This window comes from Onthophagus taurus, chromosome 11 (assembly GCF_036711975.1).
Source record: "Onthophagus taurus isolate NC chromosome 11, IU_Otau_3.0, whole genome shotgun sequence".
Lineage (NCBI taxonomy): Eukaryota > Metazoa > Arthropoda > Insecta > Coleoptera > Scarabaeidae > Onthophagus > Onthophagus taurus.
Genome location: NC_091976.1, coordinates 34,114,941 through 34,138,453, shown reverse-complemented (window position 1 = coordinate 34,138,453; position 23,513 = coordinate 34,114,941). Strand labels below are relative to the sequence as shown.

The window sequence follows — 23,513 nt, the reverse complement described above, 5'->3', positions numbered from 1 at the left end:
TATCCGCTTTATTAATCTGTAATTGTTGTTAACACGTTCTTAAGTACCTAGTATAAATCAGAGTATAAATAATCATGTCCGATATTTCGTCGTCAAGTGAAGATGTGCCTTTAGTAAATTTTGAGTCAAGTGATGATGACCTAGAAGGTGAATTACTTGATACACCAGTGCAAATAAGGCCAAAAAATGAAAAGTACTTCGAAATAACAGTACAACAGTATAGCGACTCAGAATTTATGGAACATTTTCGTTTGAGTAGAGTAGTTGCTGAAGATCTAGCAAATCGATTTAAAGCCAGCCAGTATTATAATTATCAAGCCGGAGGAAATGGAAAATTAACAGAAAAACAACATATATTAATATTTCTGTGGTTTGCTGGTCATCAGACGGCTTCTTTCCGAGATGTAGCTGATAGATTTAATATTAGTATAAGTTCCCTACAAACTGTAATCCAGCGAACAGTGTATTTTATAAGCAACCTATCAGACGAAGTAATACAATGGCCATATACAATGTTTAATACAATGTTTTCATATTTTTACTGTTCGAGCTGTGACAAATATCGTACTAGTTCGCAATTAATGATTACGTGCGCATGCGCATTCATGAATGCACTAATTTGTCACAAACTAATACCTAATTCTCTGCTCGAACAAACCTATTATCTTATTATTTATTAAACTTTATCTTAACCATCGTAACCATGGTAATCATATAATTACTGCATCTAAGGCCCACTTTTACCATCCTCCTGATAAACTATCTAGAGGATAGTTGCCATGGTTACGGCGGTTTTAAGCACTCTCATTGGCTAAGAGCTGGATTTATCTATCGGATAAATTTATCAACAAATTGGTCCATTTTCGGACCTATATTTATTAGACTTTTTTTGTCTGTTTTCGATCAGAGAATACGCTGAGGCAGTATTGTACAATCGTTGCGGGACACCCTGTATAAGTTAATCTCATCTTAATTAAGGAAACGAATTAAATAATGATTCCTGCTGATTCGGGTTGAAGACGAAGTTGTTATATTTTTTGGTGCACTTGTAACATCATCAATTGAATCTAACCCAACCCAACTTTTTATGCCTTTGGCCCCATTGAGGTATCAAATCTCAAGTATCACATATGTTTGAACTTGTATTGATGGATAGATTACGTTAATGAAATAATATACCGATTTGTGTATATATGTATAACTTAAAAAAAAAAGTATTTAAACTGGTATATAAGTGTTAATTAATTGAAACAATGAGTGATTGTTTTAAAAATGTTACCGGGACGCGTTAAAAAAGCGCGTTTTTGTTGTAAAACCGAAACTCTTAACACCTTTGAACGTTCACAAACATCCGGCTCTCTTCTAAAGCAATAATCCTTCCTCGAAATCGAGACGTGCGACCAATGAGCGAGCTCGTAAAAAACTGTACAGCACCGGTACAAGATCTGTGGACATTTGAAACCGTTACCGGGCAGAAACGGGCCGAGATTGGGTCGCCTCAGAGTCGAAAGAGCTGCAAAAACCGCAAAGCGACGCGAATCGATTACCGCGAAGGTTGATTAACGAAATTGGATTAAGTAAAAACTGTTGTTGCGGAGGATCGGTTTCAAATTTGATTTGATATAACTTCCTTGTAATAACTCGCGTTAATTTATTAGGGAATCGTGTATAATAACTTTGTAATATTTTCAAATACAAAGAGCATTTGTTCCACTTCCTCCCACGAAATCGTGATTAATCAGTTTCTCGATCGTCGGAGCACGTCTGGTTCTGGTGCTACCTGCAGCGCGCGAAGATGGTGCAGATGAGTTATTATAACGGGACGATTGCGTTTCTAATGGGCCGAGCAAATAACGCCAATTTCCCGAAGAGAAAGAGAACGGAAGGGAGAGAGAGAAAAGTGGAGGAGCATCTGTTGGAGTACAGCGGCCGATTGCGTAACCACGTAACCCAGTGTTGCTGTTACTATGAGGAGAGCTCCATTCATGCAAAAGAGATACTGTCGAACGCTCTTGCGGCCCGATTTCAATCTAATCGCACCGTTACCGCTTCTCTGCTCGCCGGTTTATTGGACTAATGGGTCTGTGGACCATACTCGCGTGCACATGGTGCGTGCAGCCCATATTTGTGCTTCAACTGCCATAGAAACCCGGCAAGCTCACTAAATCGACCTCCATTTAGTTGGATAAATCGTCTCCTTATTCGAGATTCTAGGTTCATTCCTAGTCGGCATTGATTTTCCATCAGAGAAACCGAACAAACAGCGGAACTTAATGGTGTTTTCATGTAGTCGTAAGCTCTCTTCAAACGGTTAGTACAGTTTCGAATCGAAAATGGTATAATTATAACCGTAACCAGTTATATTTCGGTTCGTACCTAGCGGCCAATAAAAACCGAAGATTTATCGTTCTCGTCTCTAATTTAGACCCGATGCGATGGTTGGCGACCTCTCCTCTCTTTGACCGTTTACAGTTACATAATGATAGACGCCGGAGTTGTAAGACGGGTGACCAATCTATCGGTTGGGTCACAGCAGAACCAAAGAACGAAGCAGCTTGGTTCGTTCGAATGAACGAACGTCTTTTACGCTATGTACCGTTAGAGCGAACGCGCCTCGAGGAATGTCCGGCAACGACAACATCACTTCTTTTTCTCGTTTTTGGCTCCGTCGAAACGGAAATTTACAATTTCGATTTCGCCAAGAAAAATGGAGAGTGCATCTCGGTGTAGAGAGATACCATCTTCGGCGGGTGCATTAATACGTAGTAAATTTCGCACACGCCCACGGTACGTGGACATCGTGATCGCCGATTTTTCTTCATTATCTCGCGAGATCGTGACTCGGAACAAAAGCGGACTTTTTCCACTTCGGAAACGTGCAAACGTGACCGAAATTCGAGCACGCTGCAAATTCTACGCAAAAAAAATTGTTAATTTAGCTTTTTATTATCAAAATAAAATGTTGTTGTTTGAATATAATTGAAGGAAATATAAATTTACAAAAACGTGGCATCGTGGCGACTCGGAATGCAGTAACACTCGCTAATGAGACACGCGGACGTGACTGACAACGCTGATCTTCAGCCGTCACTCGACCGAGGGGACTGAGTAGAGCTGACGCCAGGCGGAAGAACCTTCTCCCTCCGATAACTAACTCACGACTTGAGAAGAGGGCCCCGACGCCATTGTTTACATTATTTTTCCCCCGACGTCGACGTCGAGGGATTATCTGATTATGGTAATCTACGGAGATCTTTAAACTTGTCTTTTCTAAAAAATTCTTTTACACTATAATTTTGAAGAAAAACAATTCCAATGTCTATTACCCACCACCACATAATAACACCTGAAATGCAAAACCTCGCAGAAAAGCCATAGAAAATCGCTTAACTAACTAACTTACGTGTCGGTTTCGCTTGACCGCGACGTTCGATGCTTGCTATAAGAACAAATAATCCTTATAAGTAAAGGTCGAACGCCACAGGATCTACCTTAACACTTTCCGCATTGCGACATCGAATGAAATGACCTCTGCCTTCCTATTCATTGCGATGAAGATTTGATTCGAAACGATTCCTCGTAATTATAGTGCGTTTATTAAATTAAATTATGTTAAGAGATGGCTCCTCATCATTACATACAATGTAACTGTAAAAGCGTTATTATGCAATATAATCCCGACGTGCGCAAAGATGGCGCGTCACGTGTTCGTTCAGCCGTAGAGGTTCAGTTTCTGGTTACGGCTTCGGGTCCCATTTCAGCCTCCACATGGCGTTGCTGTTGAGGTCAAAGGTCGTGTTCGACACCAACTGAATAAGTTTAAGTTTTAAAATTATTTGGGATAATCTAAAATCTAACTTAGTTTGATAACATTTTTATTTATCAAATAGATAGTGAGTACGTATCTCGCGGATTTTGCCATGGTGTTTTCTCTACGGAAGAGATAACAGCTGGAGTCTCCGTGTGAGGTTCAGTTTAGTTAGAGGTTCGATTCGCGGTCGGTCGCACGTGGGAACGTTGTTGAGAGAATGTGATTGAAGTGACTATACTCGGAATTACAATCTCCGCTTTGAAGTAAACGTGTACCTAAACAGCACGGATTCCATTCGTAATGGCCAAAAACCTCTTTTCGTTCAAGAAATCGAGGGATCTTCGACTGACGACGTCGAGGACCTATTCCTTCTCCGCGTACGTATCCACTTTGCTCTCTAGCGTTTATATTGTAACCGGGAAATTGGTTCTGTCAAGTCGATGTTTTCAAATCGCCAGATGCGACAACGACCACAATTTCCTCGAGGTTGTAATTTTTACCCATCGAGTTAAATTGTGCTTCAAGAAGCGACGAGTTTCCGAGATGCCCATAAAATTTAATTAAATTTTAATACAAACCTTTGTTGAGCGAACAAGAATCGATTCTAAATATAAATATAAAATTTAAAGATTTATTACTTACAATAAATCTAATGCATTAAATATCTTACATAAGCTGCACTTATACTTCTCGTTTTTTTTTATCGTAACCATATCTTTAATAGAGATTTATAAACCCGAATACGTAATTAATGTTATCAAGGTGTTAACGTTTTTATTTATTATTACGTACTTTTTGAATGACCGTTTTGACTTTTGTATCTGGCCTTAACATAATTTTCATACATAAAACACTTCTTACAATCATTATTAATCTCTAGTGGAGAACACTTAATCGAACATGAAACAAAAAATTTCGTGATATCATCAAATTATAATCTACATAGCTTAGCTTAAAAAAAAACTAATCTTATAATTCGCTTTTTTTTTGCAATCCGAAACATGAGTTTTAGCACAACTATTTATTTTAATCGTACAACATTATTTACAATCATAACTTATCAGAAATGACAATCAATTAAAGGCGCTTGACAATAATAGAAGTAAAAAATTTATGACCTAATTTCAATCGAATTTATTTGTGTGAAAAATAAACAATGAAGTGCGTATTCCTAATATTGATAAAGCTTTTAACGACGTGTTAAACTAATATAAACGTTCCTTTCAATTGTGGGTTATGTCTATATAAAAGTAGGTGTATTTAGTCAATCCAAAAAATATAATACAATATAAATCTGAATCATAAAATAACCGCAAAAATAAAATAAATTAGTAAGAATTCTAAAACTCGTTAGATCAGCTCAAATTATTATTAAATTAATATGAGGTAATAAACTTGCGTCATTGCTGTTTTTAGACTTAAGAGGAGGTTATATTTAATTTTTTCAGTTTTTTTTATAGACTCGGGGAAAATCTGATGGTGTTATAATATTGTAATTGGAATGTTTATTATGACTAGCTATAGTGGAATGCATTGAATCATATTCCAGTGAAGTTCATCGCAATTAGAATTTTTTTCTGATCTTTTTCGGTTCTTGTTTCTTGTTTTGTCATTTCATGTACAGGGTGTCCCAATTTCGATGTCCGCATAGGCTATCTCCGAAACTAAAAGAGATAGAAAAAAAGTAGCTTACATGCCATGATCTCGTTTTTCGAGAAAATGCTAATGCCGAAAACTTCGAACAGCTATCGTCTTTTGTTTTCGCCCTATCGGCAAAAACTGAAAATTTTGCGAAAACGACAATCGCGAATATCTCACTTATTATCATAGATGGAGTATTATACATAAAATATTATATGGGCAATTTTTTACGAAGAATTCAGTGGCGTAGGTAGAATTTTTTTCCCATCTTTTATTTTCGAAATTTGAGACATAACTTTATTTTTTTAAATGGAAACCATAGTTGGCTATGACGTAAAATAATTTGTTATTTTGTTCTGATAATAAATATATATAGTTTGTGGGGTATATTTCTTCTATCTAAAACTAATGTATGTATTTAAAAGTTAATGTTGCTATGGTGATAACCATACATACTATGATGGAACATAATGTATCATTTTTTTTTGTTCTTTCTAAAACTATTGTATGTATTTAAAACTTAATGTTGTTATGGTGATAACCATACCATGATGGAAAACATTGAGTACGTTCAGCAGGTGTCAACAGTTGAATTAAATCAGTCAGCTAGTTGTATGAGCTTTAATACAGCGGAACGAAATCGGCTGAACAAGCAATTGAGAATTAGCAGTTCAGCATAACCTAAAACTATGGCCAACAATAATATTTTTGAAAATTTTGTGTTATTACAAGAGATAATGGATGATGATGTTGATTTTAAGGTTCATTTCATTTTATACAGTTCTGCCAGTTTTTCAAATTAAAGGGGAGAAACAAAAAATATTAATCCTAACCTAGAATTTCATAACCGCTGACAAACTAAGCGCAGATTATTTACGCTGAGATATTTACTAAACTGCTAATACAGCAACTCAACTGTTGACACCGGCTGAACGTGCCCATTGTTTCCAATTGTTGCCAAAGTTTATAGTAGTATTTATAAATTCACTAACAACTCTGTCATTATGTGCTGGTGCTCCGTCATATTGAAAATATATCATTTAAGACTTATTTAATGGTAAATTGTCGACCAAAGGCACAATGTGCTGCCTTGATATATTGAGGTATTACCTCAGTTTAAGTTTTTATGGTAGATACTATATGCCAACATTCTATTATTTAAAAGGGCACACCATACATTGAACCCCAACCTTCTTTGAACACTCAGAGACTTCATTGGTCCAGATGACATTTTGAACAAACTGCAGATTATTTAATTTTTCTAAATATCATCTACAAAATTCTAATCTTAGATTGACATCTCCGGCACGTAAATAATGAGTTAGCCTCGCTTTGTATGGTTTACATATTTTTCTTTCATATTCGGGAGCAGCGGTTTTTGGGTCAGACGTCTTGTTCAATTTCCCTGCAAGATGTTGATGGATTTATCGCAAGTGAAGCCAACATATTGACTTCATCCTCTTGCAGATCATTTTGTTATGTTTTTGCACGTGGTTTGGAGAAGGACCAAAAATCTATTAAATTTTCTGCTAACCGGCTGAAGGTTCTTACGTGCGGTTGTCTTCTTTCCGGATACCTTGTGAAATATAATTCCACGACTAACGTCGCATTCTTATCTGATAACATATAGCATTCCATCATGTTACATTTTCATAATTTTCGAAGTTCATTGTAAAGTTTTATTCAGTTTTGTTATACTTTGACACCTAACATGCTGGTGCATCGTACCAACTCATAATGCCAGAGTTGTTATCAAATTTTTAAATACAAACTTTGGCAATTATTTGATACATTATGTTCCATCATAGTATGTATGGTTATCACCATAGCAACATTAACTTTTAAATACTTTATTAATTATTCAATAACTATAAGAAATATACCCTACAAACTATATATATATATATTCGGAGATAGCCTATGCAGATATCGAAATTGGGACACCCTGTACTTCTCACCAGTCCTTAAGTGACAATGAAAACATGAAACGCTAATTGGGTTGCGTTCGGTTGAGTTGGTATGGGTTTGGATGGAGTTAGGTTAAGTTGGGTTGAGTTAGAATAGTTTAAGTTAATTTGACTTGGGTTGCGTTAGGTTCAGTTATGTTTCTCTGATGAGCTTAGGATGATTCTGGGTACGGGTATAGCAAGCCCAATATACCTTAACGGGAGGAACATACCTTTCTATAATACTAGGGCCTGTCTGGTCCGGAGGTATTTGTAGTTTTGTCAGAATTAGCACGACACCGGAAGACTTTCTGTGAAATAATCGCTGGATAGCTACAAAAATGTTTCATTGACAGACTCGGCTGAGTAGCACTCTCATTAGCTGTTCTTCGTCATAAACAACCACGCAAAGAAAGGAAGAAAATGATAGCGATCTGAATCAAACAGTGGTCAATATAGTTAGGATCTTTCGAAATCAGAAAGCTAGAAGACTGAACCCCTTATAAGAATGAGGAGTTGTTCTTTTGATAACATGAGAGGTAATCCTTCACAAGATAGCGAAGTTCCATGAAAAAGGAAGTCGAGAATAGAAAGAGAATGGGAGGAAAACAAACTAAGCAGAAGAAGTAGTAAGAAATAAATAGCAGAAAGAAAGCGGTTAGACGAAAAAGTGTAAATATGATGAGAGATGCAACATAACTGGCTGCAAAATCTATTGAAATCTCTGTTTTTTGCAGAAACTAACCCAATTAACATTTAGTTGTAAAGAAGAATTAGAAATTAGACGTTGATGTACTGAAAAATTTGACTTGGGTTGATTTGATTTGAATTGGGTTGCGTTAGGTTCAGTGATGTTTCTCTCATGAGCTTAGGATGATTCTGGGTACGGGTATAGCAAGCCCAATATACCTTAACTGGAGGAACATACCTTTCTATAATACTAGGGCCTGTCTGGTCCGGAGGTATTTGTAGTTTTGTCAGAATTAGCACGACACCGGAAGACTTTCTGTGAAATAATCGCTGGATAGCTACAAAAATGTTTCATTGACAGACTCGGCTGAGTAGCACTCTCATTTGCTGTTCTTCGTCATAAACAACCACGCAAAGAAAAGAAGAAAATGATAGCGATCTGAACCAAACAGTGGTCAATATAGTTAGGATCTTTCGAAATCAGAAAGCTAGGAGACTGAACCCCATTCACAAGATAGCGAAATTCCATGAAAAAAGAAATCGAGAATAGAAAGAGAATGGGAGGAAAACAAACTAAGCAGAAGAAGTAGGAAGAAATAAATAGCAGAAAGAAAGAGGTTAGACGAAAAAGTGTAAATATGATGAGAGATGCAACATAACTGGCTGCAAAATCTATTGAAATCTCTGTTTTTTGCAGAAACTAACCCAATTAACATTTAGTTGTAAAGAAGAATTAGAAATTAGACGTTGATGTACTGAAAAATTTGACTTGGGTTGATTTGATTTGAATTGGGTTGCGTTAGGTTCAGTTATGTTTCTCTCATGAGCTTAGGATGATTCTGGGTACGGGTATAGCAAGCCCAATATACCTTAACGGGAGGAACATACCTTTCTATAATACTAGGGCCTGTCTGGTCCGGAGGTATTTGTAGTTTTGTCAGAATTAGCACGACACCGGAAGACTTTCTGTGAAATAATCGCTGGATAGCTACAAAAATGTTTCATTGACAGACTCGGCTGAGTAGCACTCTCATTTGCTGTTCTTCGTCATAAACAACCACGCAAAGAAAGGAAGAAAATGATAGCGATCTGAACCAAACAGTGGTCAATATAGTTAGGATCTTTCGAAATCAGAAAGCTAGGAGACTGAACCCCTTATAAGAATGAGAAGTTGTTCTTTTGATAACATAAGAGGTAGTCCTTCACAAGATAGCGAAGTTCCATGAAAAAGGAAGTCGAGAAAAGAAAGAGAATGGGAGGAAAACAAACTAAGCAGAAGAAGTAGGAAGAAATAAATAGCAGAAAGCAAGAGGTTAGACGAAAAAGTGTAAATATGATGAGAGATGCAACATAACTGGCTGCAAAATCTATTGAAATCTCTGTTTTTTGCAGAAACTAACCCAATTAACATTGAGTTATAAAGAAGAATTAGAAATTAGACGTTGATGTACTGAAAAATTTGACTTGGGTTGATTTGATTTGAATTGGGTTGCGTTAGGTTCAGTTATGTTTCTCTCATGAGCTTAGGATGATTCTGGGTACGGGTATAGCAAGCCCAATATACCTGAGCTGGAGGAACATACCTTTCTAAAATGCTAGGGCCTGTCTGGTCCGGAGGTATTTGTAGTTTTGTCAGAATTAGCACGACACCGGAAGACTTTCTGTGAAATAATCGCTGGATAGCTACAAAAATGTTTCATTGACAGACTCGGCTGAGTAGCACTCTCATTAGTTGTTCTTCGTCATAAACAACCACGCAAAGAAAGGAAGAAAATGATAGCGATCTGAACCAAACAGTGGTCAATAGAGTTAGGATCTTTCGAAATCAGAAAGCTAGAAGACTGAACCCCTTACAAGAATAAGAAATTGTTCTTTTGATAATATGAGAGGTAGTCCTTCACAAGATAGCGAAGTTCCATGAAAAAAGAAGTCGAGAATAGAAAGAGAATGGGAGGTTAGACGAAAAACTGGCTGCAAAATCTATTGAAATCTCTGTTTTTTGCAGAAACTAACCTAATTAACATTTAGTTATAAAGAAGAATTAGAAATTAGACGTTGATGTACAGAAAATATTTATAAAAAAAATTTATAAACCACATTTTAGTATTAATTAAAAAAAGATTTTTTAGGAAGATTACCGATTCAACGAGCGTAGGTTGCTGCAGCTTAACTTTACCTCCAAAGTTCGTTTGAACTTTATATGAAGGAAAGCTTCGCCGACGCGTAACGAACGTGGAGCGAAAATCTAATAACAAGTTAAAATTTAGTATTCTCGGGAACGCGTCGACGGTTTGAAATACGACGCGAGTTTTATTAAATTATGACTACGCCTTGTTCCTTTTTTCTTTTTTAATCTCAACGCGGTTGTTTTGAGTTAAACTAAAGTCAATTTAATTTCCTTTTATAATAACGATTAGATAATAAATCTATCTGTTAATCTAAAAAAAAAAACATTCCTTAATAATTCCACATTAATGACGCAGTACATAAATGTGTTTCAGAGAATTATTATGATTAATTAAGGAATTTAAAAAATTTTGATTGTTTTAGATGTGACCAAATATTGAAACTAATGGAAGAGGAAGGAGAAAAAGGACTTGAAGAAGGATATCTCCTGATAAGGGTTCACGTACCCGAATTAAACGTGCAAAAATGCCTCCAGTTTCCTCGGGATCAACTCGTATGGGACGTGAAACAGCAATGTCTCGCTGCTTTGCCGAAGGTAAGTTTGAGTTTCGTGCTTTTGAAACATCACCATTCCAATTTATATAAAAACCGCCAACCATAATAAAAAAATAGAAAACAAAAAGCTCAACATATCGTGAATTATGAAACCGCGATCTCGCTGCACGTTTGATCTCCTCGTGCAGTTGGCACGCTCGCCTTTGTGTCCTGTACAAGAACCCCACCCTGCTCCTTGAAATATATGGCCGGAACAAGTTGGAAAAGGCCCACGCCCCGTTGTATCCAAAGACCAGCAACGGCAACACCTTCGGGGCACCTAGAGTTTCATACAAGAGAGTTACGTATCAACCAGGGCTTTAGATCATCATTTTTTATCTCTTTTTTACTTTTCAACAACAGCCACAATCTAAAAGTGGGTGTAAACATATTGCAGAAATTTAAAAATAATAATAAATATATTAACAGCTTTTTCTTTTAGTTTTAGATTAATGTGTTATTATATTTGTTTCATCGTGTAAATACACCTTGTAATTTTTTTATTAATTGCATTAAGACTTTTTTTTGGGCAACAAAAACGAGTTCAAAGTTCTCTAAAAAAAAATGTTACCCGACGACGACCAAGTTGCTAACCTCAGTAAGCGACTTGGCATTATTTGTTGTTTGCTTTGTTAAAAACTCGCTGACAATGGCGTACGGTCAGCGAATGACTCGTTGTTTGCGTCTACAATGGACATGGATACTTTTTTTTTGTGCCGAAGACAGCTTTACGTAACTCGATCGGCTTGTTTATTAGCAGATTTTCAAACGTAATTAGAATTTTAAAAAAATAGCCGAATCATGAAACCCAATTAAAAAAAATTTAATTATTGCAATTAATAAAATATTACTAAAAAAAAAATTAAATCACCATCGTTCATTTATTTATTTTACGTTATTAATAGCCTCTTTTGTTAATATTGTGTTGCTTTTTTTTTAACTTCAGGTTGCTACTTGGTACAGGGTATGTATTCGTAATATGTATTCGTAAATATGGCGTTTTGTTATATTCTATTTGTAAAAACCCTGTATGTAGATGTAGATTACACTGTTCAACTCGACATATTACGTTTTGTTTTGGATGTAATTGTTTTTGGGAAATTAATCGCTAAAAGATCGTTCAAACTCACAAAGTCAAAGAGAATCGTTTATTGTGTTTATAATAAATAAAATTAAAAATTAAAAAGAAAATTTGCTACTTCTATTTTACCTTGGTTAAACTTAGTCTCTTGTAGGAGGGTAAAAAAATTCTACATCTTCAATCTTGCAACTTCTTCTTCAGTTCTGCAATTTAATAACTCGTCTTATAAATCCCATTCAGCTTCTATTTTATTGTTATACAGGGTGATTCACATAAGAACCGACACAGAGCAGGGACATGCAGAGGACAATAAATTAAGATGATTTAACGCAACTTATCTCTATACCATGTTGTACCCCTGAGGAATTATAGGCCTTCAAAGTTGAGCGTATAAATACTTAAATTTTTAAAACATTGAATATCTTCGTAATACATTAAGCTAGAAATTGTTCCCTAAATTTTGGCAGATTTTTTTAACCTTTTTGTGGATTTAATACATTATTACCTCATTTCATGTGGAATTTAATTCTAAAACTTTTTTTACTCTTACTATTTTTTAAAAAACATTGTCGTTTTCATAAAAAACTAAAAAAACTAAAGACGCGTATCTTGTTAATGCTACTTAAAATCATCGAAAATTCAGTAGTCGGCTGTGAAATTGTACGTAATTTGAGAAATAAACTGTTTATTATGAGCTAAAAAGACATCATCCATAAACCAATTTAATTTAGGCATAATAATTTTCTAGTGATAAAGAGAAAATCCCCAAAATGTCAAAATTAAGTACTTTTGGTTTTAAAATCGATCATAACTCAAGAATGAAAGGTGATGACTAAAAGTTTTTTAGGAATAAATTGTTTATTATGAACTAAAAAGATATTATTGATAAACATATTTTGTTTAGATGTAATGATTTTCTAGTGATAAAGAGAAAATCCCCATAATGTCAAAATTGAGTACTTTTGTTATCAAAATCGACCATTACTCAAAAATTAATTGTGATGGAGATAAGTTTATTTGAAATAAATTGTTTATTATGAACTAAAAAGATATCATCCATAAACAGATTTGGTTTAGTTATAATGATTTTCTAGTGATAAAGAAAAAATCACCAAAATGTCAAAATTTAGTACTTTTGGTATTAAAATAGATCATAACTCAAAAATTAAACGTGATGGAAAAAAGTTTATTTGAAATAAATTGTTTATTATAAACTAAAAGGACATTACTCATAAACAGATTGGGTTTAGTTATAATAATTTTCTAGTGATAAAGAGAAAATCCCCAAAATGTCAAAATTAAGTACTTTTGGTTTTAAAATCGATCATAACTCAAGAATGAAAGGTGATGACGAAAAGTTTTTTAGGAATAAATTGTTTATTATGAACTAAAAAGATATTATTGATAAACAGATTTTGTTTAGATGTAATGATTTTCTAGTGATAAAGAGAAAATCCCCATAATGTCAAAATTGAGTACTTTTGTTATCAAAATCGACCATTACTCAAAAATTAATTGTGATGGGGATAAGTTTATTTGAAATAAATTGTTTATTATGAACTAAAAAGATATCATCCATAAACAGATTTGGTTTAGTTATAATGATTTTCTAGTGATAAAGAAAAAATCACCAAAATGTCAAAATTTAGTACTTTTGGTATTAAAATAGATCATAACTCGAAAATTAAACGTGATGGAGAAAAGTTTATTTGAAATAAATTGTTTATTATAAACTAAAAGGACATTACTCATAAACAGATTGGGTTTTGTTATAATAATTTTCTAGTGATAAAGAGAAAATCCCCAAAATGTCAAAATTAAGTACTTTTGGTTTTAAAATCGATCATAACTCAAGAATGAAAGGTGATGACGAAAAGTTTTTTAGGAATAATTTGTTTATTATGAACTAAAAAGATATTATTGATAAACAGATTTTGTTTAGATGTAATGATTTTCTAGTGATAAAGAGAAAATCCCCATAATGTCAAAATTGAGTACTTTTGTTATCAAAATCGACCATTACTCAAAAATTAATTGTGATGGAGATAAGTTTATTTGAAATAAATTGTTTATTATGAACTAAAAAGATAGCATCCATAAACAGATTTGGTTTAGTTATAATGATTTTCTAGTGATAAAGAAAAAATCACCAAAATGTCAAAATTTAGTACTTTTGGTATTAAAATAGATCATAACTCAAAAATTAAACGTGATGGAGAAAAGTTTATTTGAAATAAATTGTTTATTATAAACTAAAAGGACATTACTCATAAACAGATTGGGTTTAATTATAATAATTTTCTAGTGATAAAGAGAAAATACCCAAAATGTCAAAATTAAGTACCTTTGGTTTTAAAATCGATCATAACTCAAGAATGAAAGGTGATGACGAAAAGTTTTTTAGGAATAAATTGTTTATTATGAACTAAAAAGATATTGATAAACATATTTTGTTTAGATGTAATGATTTTCTAGTGATAAAGAGAAAATCCCCATAATGTCAAAATTCAGTACTTTTGTTATCAAAATCGACCATTACTCAAAAATTAATTGTGATGGGGATAAGTTTATTTGAAATAAATTGTTTATTATGAACTAAAAAGATATCATCCATAAACAGATTTGGTTTAGTTATAATGATTTTCTAGTGATAAAGAAAAAATCACCAAAATGTCAAAATTTAGTACTTTTGGTATTAAAATAGATCATAACTCAAAAATTAAACGTGATGGAGAAAAGTTTATTTGAAATAAATTGTTTATTATAAACTAAAAGGACATTACTCATAAACAGATTGGGTTTAGTTATAATAATTTTCTAGTGATAAAGAGAAAATCCCCAAAATGTCAAAATTAAGTACTTTTGGTTTTAAAATCGATCATAACTCAAGAATGAAAGGTGATGACGAAAAGTTTTTTAGGAATAATTTGTTTATTATGAACTAAAAAGATATTATTGATAAACAGATTTTGTTTAGATGTAATGATTTTCTAGTGATAAAGAGAAAATCCCCATAATGTCAACATTGAGTACTTTTGTTATCAAAATCGACCATTACTCAAAAATTAATTGTGATGGGGATAAGTTTATTTGAAATAAATTGTTTATTATGAACTAAAAAGATATCATCCATAAACAGATTTGGTTTAGTTATAATGATTTTCTAGTGATAAAGAAAAAATCACCAAAATGTCAAAATTTAGTACTTTTGGTATTAAAATAGATCATAACTCAAAAATTAAACGTGATGGAGAAAAGTTTATTTGAAATAAATTGTTTATTATAAACTAAAAGGACATTACTCATAAACAGATTGGGTTTAGTTATAATAATTTTCTAGTGATAAAGAGAAAATCCCCAAAATGTCAAAATTAAGTACTTTTGGTTTTAAAATCGATCATAACTCAAGAATGAAAGGTGATGACGAAAAGTTTTTTAGGAATAATTTGTTCATTATGAACTAAAAAGATATTATTGATAAACAGATTTTGTTTAGATGTAATGATTTTCTAGTGATAAAGAGAAAATCCCCATAATGTCAAAATTGAGTACTTTTGTTATCAAAATCGACCATTACTCAAAAATTAATTGTGATGGAGATAAGTTTATTTGAAATAAATTGTTTATTATGAACTAAAAAGATATCATCCATAAACAGATTTGGTTTAGTTATAATGATTTTCTAGTGATAAAGAAAAAATCACCAAAATGTCAAAATTTGGTAGTTTTGGTATTAAAATAGATCATAACTCAAAAATTAAACGTGATGGAGAAAAGTTTATTTGAAATAAATTGTTTATTATAAACTAAAAGGACATTACTCATAAACAGATTGGGTTTAGTTATAATAATTTTCTAGTGATAAAGAGAAAATCCCCAAAATGTCAAAATTAAGTACTTTTGGTTTTAAAATCGATCATAACTCAAGAATGAAAGGTGATGACGAAAAGTTTTTTAGGAATAAATTGTTTATTATGAACTAAAAAGATATTATTGATAAACAGATTTTGTTTAGATGTAATGATTTTCTAGTGATAAAGAGAAAATCGCCATAATGTCAAAATTGAGTACTTTTGTTATCAAAATCGACCATTACTCAAAAATTAATTGTGATGGGGATAAGTTTATTTGAAATAAATTGTTTATTATGAACTAAAAAGATATCATCCATAAACAGATTTGGTTTATTTATAATGATTTTCTAGTGATAAAGAAAAAATCACCAAAATGTCAAAATTTAGTACTTTTGGTATTAAAATAGATCATAACTCAAAAATTAAACGTGATGGAGAAAAGTTTATTTGAAATAAATTGTTTATTATAAACTAAAAGGGCATTACTCATAAACAGATTGGGTTTAGTTATAATGATTTTCTAGTAATAAAGAGAAAATGCCCAAAATGTCAAAATTAAGTACTTTTGGTTTTAAAATCGATCATAACTCAAGAATGAAAGGTGATGACGAAAAGTTTTTTAGGAATAAATTGTTTATTATGAACTAAAAAGATATTATTGATAAACAGATTTTGTTTAGATGTAATGATTTTCAAGTGATAAAGAGAAAATCCCCATAATGTCAAAATTGAGTACTTTTGTTATCAAAATCGACCATTACTCAAAAATTAATTGTGATGGGGATAAGTTTATTTGAAATAAATTGTTTATTATGAACTAAAAAGATATCATCCATAAACAGATTTGGTTTAGTTATAATGATTTTCTAGTGATAAAGAAAAAATCACTAAAATGTCAAAATTTAGTACTTTTGGTATTAAAATAGATCATAACTCAAAAATTAAACGTGATGGAGAAAAGTTTATTTGAAATAAATTGTTTATTATAAACTAAAAGGACATTACTCATAAACAGATTGGGTTTAGTTATAATAATTTTCTAGTGATAAAGAGAAAATCCCCAAAATGTCAAAATTAAGTACTTTTGGTTTTAAAATCGATCATAACTCAAGAATGAAAGGTGATGACGAAAAGTTTTTTAGGAATAATTTGTTTATTATGAACTAAAAAGATATTATTGATAAACAGATTTTGTTTAGATGTAATGATTTTCTAGTGATAAAGAGAAAATCCCCATAATGTCAACATTGAGTACTTTTGTTATCAAAATCGACCATTACTCAAAAATTAATTGTGATGGGGATAAGTTTATTTGAAATAAATTGTTTATTATGAACTAAAAAGATATCATCCATAAACAGATTTGGTTTAGTTATAATGATTTTCTAGTGATAAAGAAAAAATCACCAAAATGTCAAAATTTAGTACTTTTGGTATTAAAATAGATCATAACTCAAAAATTAAACGTGATGGAGAAAAGTTTATTTGAAATAAATTGTTTATTATAAACTAAAAGGACATTACTCATAAACAGATTGGGTTTAGTTATAATAATTTTCTAGTGATAAAGAGAAAATCCCCAAAATGTCAAAATTAAGTACTTTTGGTTTTAAAATCGATCATAACTCAAGAATGAAAGGTGATGACGAAAAGTTTTTTAGGAATAATTTGTTCATTATGAACTAAAAAGATATTATTGATAAACAGATTTTGTTTAGATGTAATGATTTTCTAGTGATAAAGAGAAAATCCCCATAATGTCAAAATTGAGTACTTTTGTTATCAAAATCGACCATTACTCAAAAATTAATTGTGATGGAGATAAGTTTATTTGAAATAAATTGTTTATTATGAACTAAAAAGATATCATCCATAAACAGATTTGGTTTAGTTATAATGATTTTCTAGTGATAAAGAAAAAATCACCAAAATGTCAAAATTTGGTAGTTTTGGTATTAAAATAGATCATAACTCAAAAATTAAACGTGATGGAGAAAAGTTTATTTGAAATAAATTGTTTATTATAAACTAAAAGGACATTACTCATAAACAGATTGGGTTTAGTTATAATAATTTTCTAGTGATAAAGAGAAAATCCCCAAAATGTCAAAATTAAGTACTTTTGGTTTTAAAATCGATCATAACTCAAGAATGAAAGGTGATGACGAAAAGTTTTTTAGGAATAAATTGTTTATTATGAACTAAAAAGATATTATTGATAAACAGATTTTGTTTAGATGTAATGATTTTCTAGTGATAAAGAGAAAATCGCCATAATGTCAAAATTGAGTACTTTTGTTATCAAAATCGACCATTACTCAAAAATTAATTGTGATGGGGATAAGTTTATTTGAAATAAATTGTTTATTATGAACTAAAAAGATATCATCCATAAACAGATTTGGTTTATTTATAATGATTTTCTAGTGATAAAGAAAAAATCACCAAAATGTCAAAATTTAGTACTTTTGGTATTAAAATAGATCATAACTCAAAAATTAAACGTGATGGAGAAAAGTTTATTTGAAATAAATTGTTTATTATAAACTAAAAGGGCATTACTCATAAACAGATTGGGTTTAGTTATAATGATTTTCTAGTAATAAAGAGAAAATGCCCAAAATGTCAAAATTAAGTACTTTTGGTTTTAAAATCGATCATAACTCAAGAATGAAAGGTGATGACGAAAAGTTTTTTAGGAATAAATTGTTTATTATGAACTAAAAAGATATTATTGATAAACAGATTTTGTTTAGATGTAATGATTTTCAAGTGATAAAGAGAAAATCCCCATAATGTCAAAATTGAGTACTTTTGTTATCAAAATCGACCATTACTCAAAAATTAATTGTGATGGGGATAAGTTTATTTGAAATAAATTGTTTATTATGAACTAAAAAGATATCATCCATAAACAGATTTGGTTTAGTTATAATGATTTTCTAGTGATAAAGAAAAAATCACTAAAATGTCAAAATTTAGTACTTTTGGTATTAAAATAGATCATAACTCAAAAATTAAACGTGATGGAGAAAAGTTTATTTGAAATAAATTGTTTATTATAAACTAAAAGGACATTACTCATAAACAGATTGGGTTTAGTTATAATGATTTTCTAATGATAAAGAGAAAATCACCGAAATATCAAAATTGAGTACTTTTGGTATTAAAATTGATCATAACTCAAGGATGAAAGGTGATGGAGAAAAGTTTTTTAGGAATAAGTTGTTTATTGTCAACTAAGAAGACATCATCCATAAACAAATTTAGTTTAGATGTAATGATTTTTAGGTGATAAAGAGAAAATCCCCAAAATGTCAAAATTGGGTACTTTTGGTGTTAAAATCGATCATAACTCAAGAATGAAAGGTGATGGAGAAAAGATGGAGAAAACCTTGTCGTCAAATAACTTTATAACTTTGTCTCTACATGTCCCTGCTCTGTGTCGGTTCTTATGTGAATCACCCTGTATGATGATGACCGCTACCTATTTCATGGGCATTGTGTTACTAAAAGAGAGGACACTATTCCAAACATCAATCTTGACCAGCTTTTAGGGGTTCTTTTCTCTCGTGGAATCATTAATCACAAAGTATTCAAATTTAATCTCGCAAAATTGACGAAACAGCCGATAACTTCTGTAATAAAGGCAGCTCGAGAAGTGATGAAACGAAGAACGTAATGTTGATTGTGCTAGGAAATTGTTCTTGTAGTCAAGCTGCGATCTTTCATTGGAGAAACAACGAAAAGAACGAGATTTTATGATGACATTCTTCAACAGTCGAGTTTTTCCTAAAAATTTTTTAACGAAAAATTCCTTTCTTTAATAAATTGAAATCATCCATAATGAGTACATTGTACCATCAATAATGCATTGTATTTATTACATAAGTACACAATATTACTCAAAAACACTCAAATCACAAAAAAACACAACTCCTCCGAAAATGTCAATTATCAAAAAAGCTATTGTTTAAAACATAAATACTTATGAAGCACTTAATATCTGTCAAGAGTTGTTTATTTCTATTAATTAAATTTAAATACTGTTATCATAATATTCTCTGCGACTTTGTGATTTGAAAAATTTTAAGAAATTAAGTTGAACAGTGTTGTAGAAAGCATGATTAGCTTTGGTAGCATGAAGGGAGAGTTTGTAAACTTTGTTGGTATATCGAGGGTGGTGTTATAATTAGTATGAATTAGTATACGGCCTTTGGGATTAGGGCTGGCTCAGTACTTATTAGTAAATTTAACATTTCAACCCTCCACGATACAAAGGGGTGCGAAATTTTAGTGAAAACTTAGGTATGCATGATAATATTAAAGTTAAATAAGCTTGGGAGGTTATTTAGGTTTGAAAGCTTCCTTTCGTTGATTAGTATACATAAAGTAAATTTCACATAAAATGCAACATTTCAATATCATTTGACGTGATAGCTTAATAAAAATATACAACACTAGCCTAACTCAAAACTAAAATCATTCCATTTAGCCGTGCGCCTATTAAGACAGCTACACCTGAATGTTTCTAGTTCTTGGTCTAATGTTAGTTCTAATAACTAGGTAGAGCTAGTTAGTATTAGAAATCAATGTGTTGCAAATTTTTATTAAATTAAGACTAGAACTAACACCAGAACTAGAATCATTCGGGTTTAGTTGTCTTGAGAGATGTGCGGCTAAATCCGAATGTTTTTGGTTCTACTCGTAGGTCTAGTGTTAATTCTAGTTTTAATTGTTATTCAGCGTTAGATTGTGGTATATTTTTATTGAACAAAAACTAGAACTAATACTAGACCTAGAACCAGAAATATTTGGGTTTAACTAACCATACGTCTCTTAAGACGGCTAAACCAGAATGTCTCTGATTCTAGATCAAATGTTAGTTTTATTGACAGTGCTAGGAAGCGCTAGTTAGCATTAGATATCACTTTGTTGTATATTTTTATTGAACTAAAACTAGAACTAACACTAGACCTAGAACTAGAAACGTTCGGGTTTAGCCGTGCGTCTTCAGACTAGCATTATCACTAGAACTAACACAAGACCTAGAACTAGAATCATTTAGCCGTCTTGAGAAACGTGCTGTTAAATCCAAATGTTTCTAATTGTCGGTTTAGTGTTAGTTCTAGTTTTGCACTAGCACTATCACTACACACGGGCGCGCCGTGCAGGGGGTGCAAGGGGTGCATCGCACCCGGGCGTGGTCATCCTAGGGGCGCATGTAACGCAATAAAATTGCGCTTGTATATGCAAAGGCGAACTACTGAAATATCAAACATCGGCACAAATATAACAGAGGAAGAAGAATCCGACGTGAAAATTTCAAACGAACCTGAAAATGTCTTACATTATATTTTTACTAATGATTTATTCAATATGCTTCCTAATATCACTATAGCACTTAGAATATACCTAACATTACCTGTTAGTGTTGCATCAGGAGAGAGATCATTTTCAAAACTTAAAATAATAAAAACCTATTTAAGAGCAAATATGAGTCCAGAGAGACTTAACAATTTGTCTTTAATAAGTAATAATAATAATAATAACAAACACTAGAAACTTTCGGGTTTTGCCGTGCGTCTTTTAATAAAAGGTTTGACGTTTCGGATGCCATGTTGCAACCTTCTTCAGAAACAAGGTTCGAAGTGAAAGCCTTCGTACTTATATTATTAACCTTTATGGGGAGGATATCAACAAACAAATCAAGGATATGGATAACTCACGAATTAGACAACGCAAGCTGTTGAGCAGTTTGGCCTTTCTACGAAGATGCAGAGAGAAGAAAGTAACGCCAACCTTCTTGAAGATGAAGCACCACATCGACTCCGCTGCAGCACGTAGAATTTTGATTAGGACAGAACAAGCACTGCTACGAGAAAGAATCCACAAGACCTTCAATGATCTACAAAAAATAAGTGAGAAGTTACTACGACTCCATCTCTCACTTTCCAATTGTATATCCGGAGAAGACTGGGACAAAGTGGACAGACTAACAATGGAGAAGGCTGATCGCGAATTTCAGAAAACCCGTGACACGCACATCAAGAAGTTTGAATCTCTGGAACGCCGGTCGCAAAAGAAGAAAGGTAATAGTTTACCAGTAGAAACAATCGTCATTAACAGATCGAATATTCCACTAACGAAAGACGAAACCTCTGTGCTCGCCAAAGGATTGAACTACGCAATCGCCCCGAAGAAGGTCCCAAAGGAGGAAATCATCTGCGAAGTGGAAGCAGCTGTTCGAGGGATGCCTACACTGAAAGCCGAAGAGATCCGACAAGAAGTTACGAGAGTACTGAAGTCAGCAAAACCACCAAAATCCAACTTGACGGTTGGTGAAAAGAAGGCACTCCGATCTATAAAAGAAAAGTCAGAAATCGTCGTGTTACCAGCAGACAAGGGGAATGCCACTGTTGTTATGGACAGGAAAGAATACGACGACAAAATGTTGAACCTACTGCACCCAGCCACCTACAGGAAGATCAAGAACCCACAGACAAAATCGTAAGAAAAATGAAGGAACTGATAAAATCCACAGGAATTCCAGCAGAACAGCAGAAAGGTTTGTTTGTGCAGGCGACGGTACCACCAAGAATCTACGGACTACCGAAGATTCACAAACCAGACGTCCCCCTCCGCCCTATCGTCAGCGCCATCAACTCCCCAACATACCAGCTGGCCAAACATCTTGCAAAGATTCTGTCTCCCTTTACAGGTAACACGGAATCGTATGTCAGCGATTCTACACATTTTGTGGAATCGGTAAAACGTGTAAAGCTAGATGCTGGGGATATGTTGGTAAGTTTCGATGTGAAATCCCTTTTTACTAGGGTACCAGTTAAGGATGCTGTAGACGGTCTTCGCCGAAAACTCATTCCGGAGGATTTACCAGAATACGTGTCAGATCTGGTGGAGTATTGCTTATCGTGGACGTATTTCAGCTGGAAAGGAGAATTTTACGAGCAGTTCGAAGGGGCAGCCATGGGGTCTCCACTATCGCCAGTTATAGCTAACACTTCGAACCCTATTTCTGAAGAAGGTTGCAACATGGCATCCCAAACGTCAAACCTTTTATTAAAAGACGCACGGCAAAACCCGAAAGTTTCTAGTGTTGGTTCTAGTTTTAGTTTAATTCACACCGGCCGTGAAAGCCTTCGTACTTACAAGAAAAAATTATTAAAAATTTTGCAAATTGTAATAAATTAGTATAAAAAATATATTTTATAAATTACTTGTTGTTCCAATGTTTGTATCTTATTTTAATACGAATTTGGGGCTCCAAAAATGAGTTCGCACCCCGGCGATCGTTTACCACGGCGCGCCACTGTCACTACAACTAACACAAGACCTAGAACTAAAATCATTCGGGTTTAGCCGTACGTCACTCAAGACGGCTAAATCCGAATGATTCTAGTTCTAGGTCTTGTGTTAGTTGTAGTGATAGTGCTAGTGCAAAACGAGAATGTTTCTAGTTCACCTTTTTCCAAACAAAACTTTTCTTTTGCAAAACTACCCAATGCCTGTACCATGTTGTATTTTATGTGGGACAATGCAACTGCATTCATATATTGCGAGTTCTATGAAATTCTCGGTATAATGCACGTACATTTGATATGATAAAAAACGTAAAATTTTTTTTAATAATTATTTTTACTGGTTGCGTTGGTGCGATTTTACGATTGCGTGGGTCGTACCATCTGAAAGTGGAGAAAACCCAACTCAATAGAACTTTAATTGCAAGCGATTTAATGTTGATTTATTTC

At 32.8% G+C, this 23,513-nt stretch overlaps 1 protein-coding gene across 12 annotated transcripts in view; it reads left to right on the top strand.

Annotated features, from left to right (window-relative positions):
* The window catches only part of LOC111414537 (SH3 and multiple ankyrin repeat domains prosap), a 96,963-nt gene that overhangs the window by 37,985 nt on the left and 35,465 nt on the right, over window positions 1–23,513 (top strand). For 3 of the 12 annotated variants that reach the window (XM_071200550.1, XM_071200549.1, XM_071200544.1), the window contains exons 1-3: window positions 3,993–4,188; window positions 10,639–10,810; window positions 11,756–11,773. In XM_071200550.1, the coding sequence (XP_071056651.1) occupies window positions 4,112–4,188; window positions 10,639–10,810; window positions 11,756–11,773 (267 nt within the window). In that variant the 5' untranslated portion in view covers window positions 3,993–4,111. Of the gene's footprint in view, window positions 1–539; window positions 544–3,992; window positions 4,189–10,638; window positions 10,811–11,755; window positions 11,774–23,513 lie in introns of those variants that run through there. The other 9 variants (XM_071200546.1, XM_071200545.1, XM_071200547.1 and 6 more) reach the window with 5 other exon arrangements.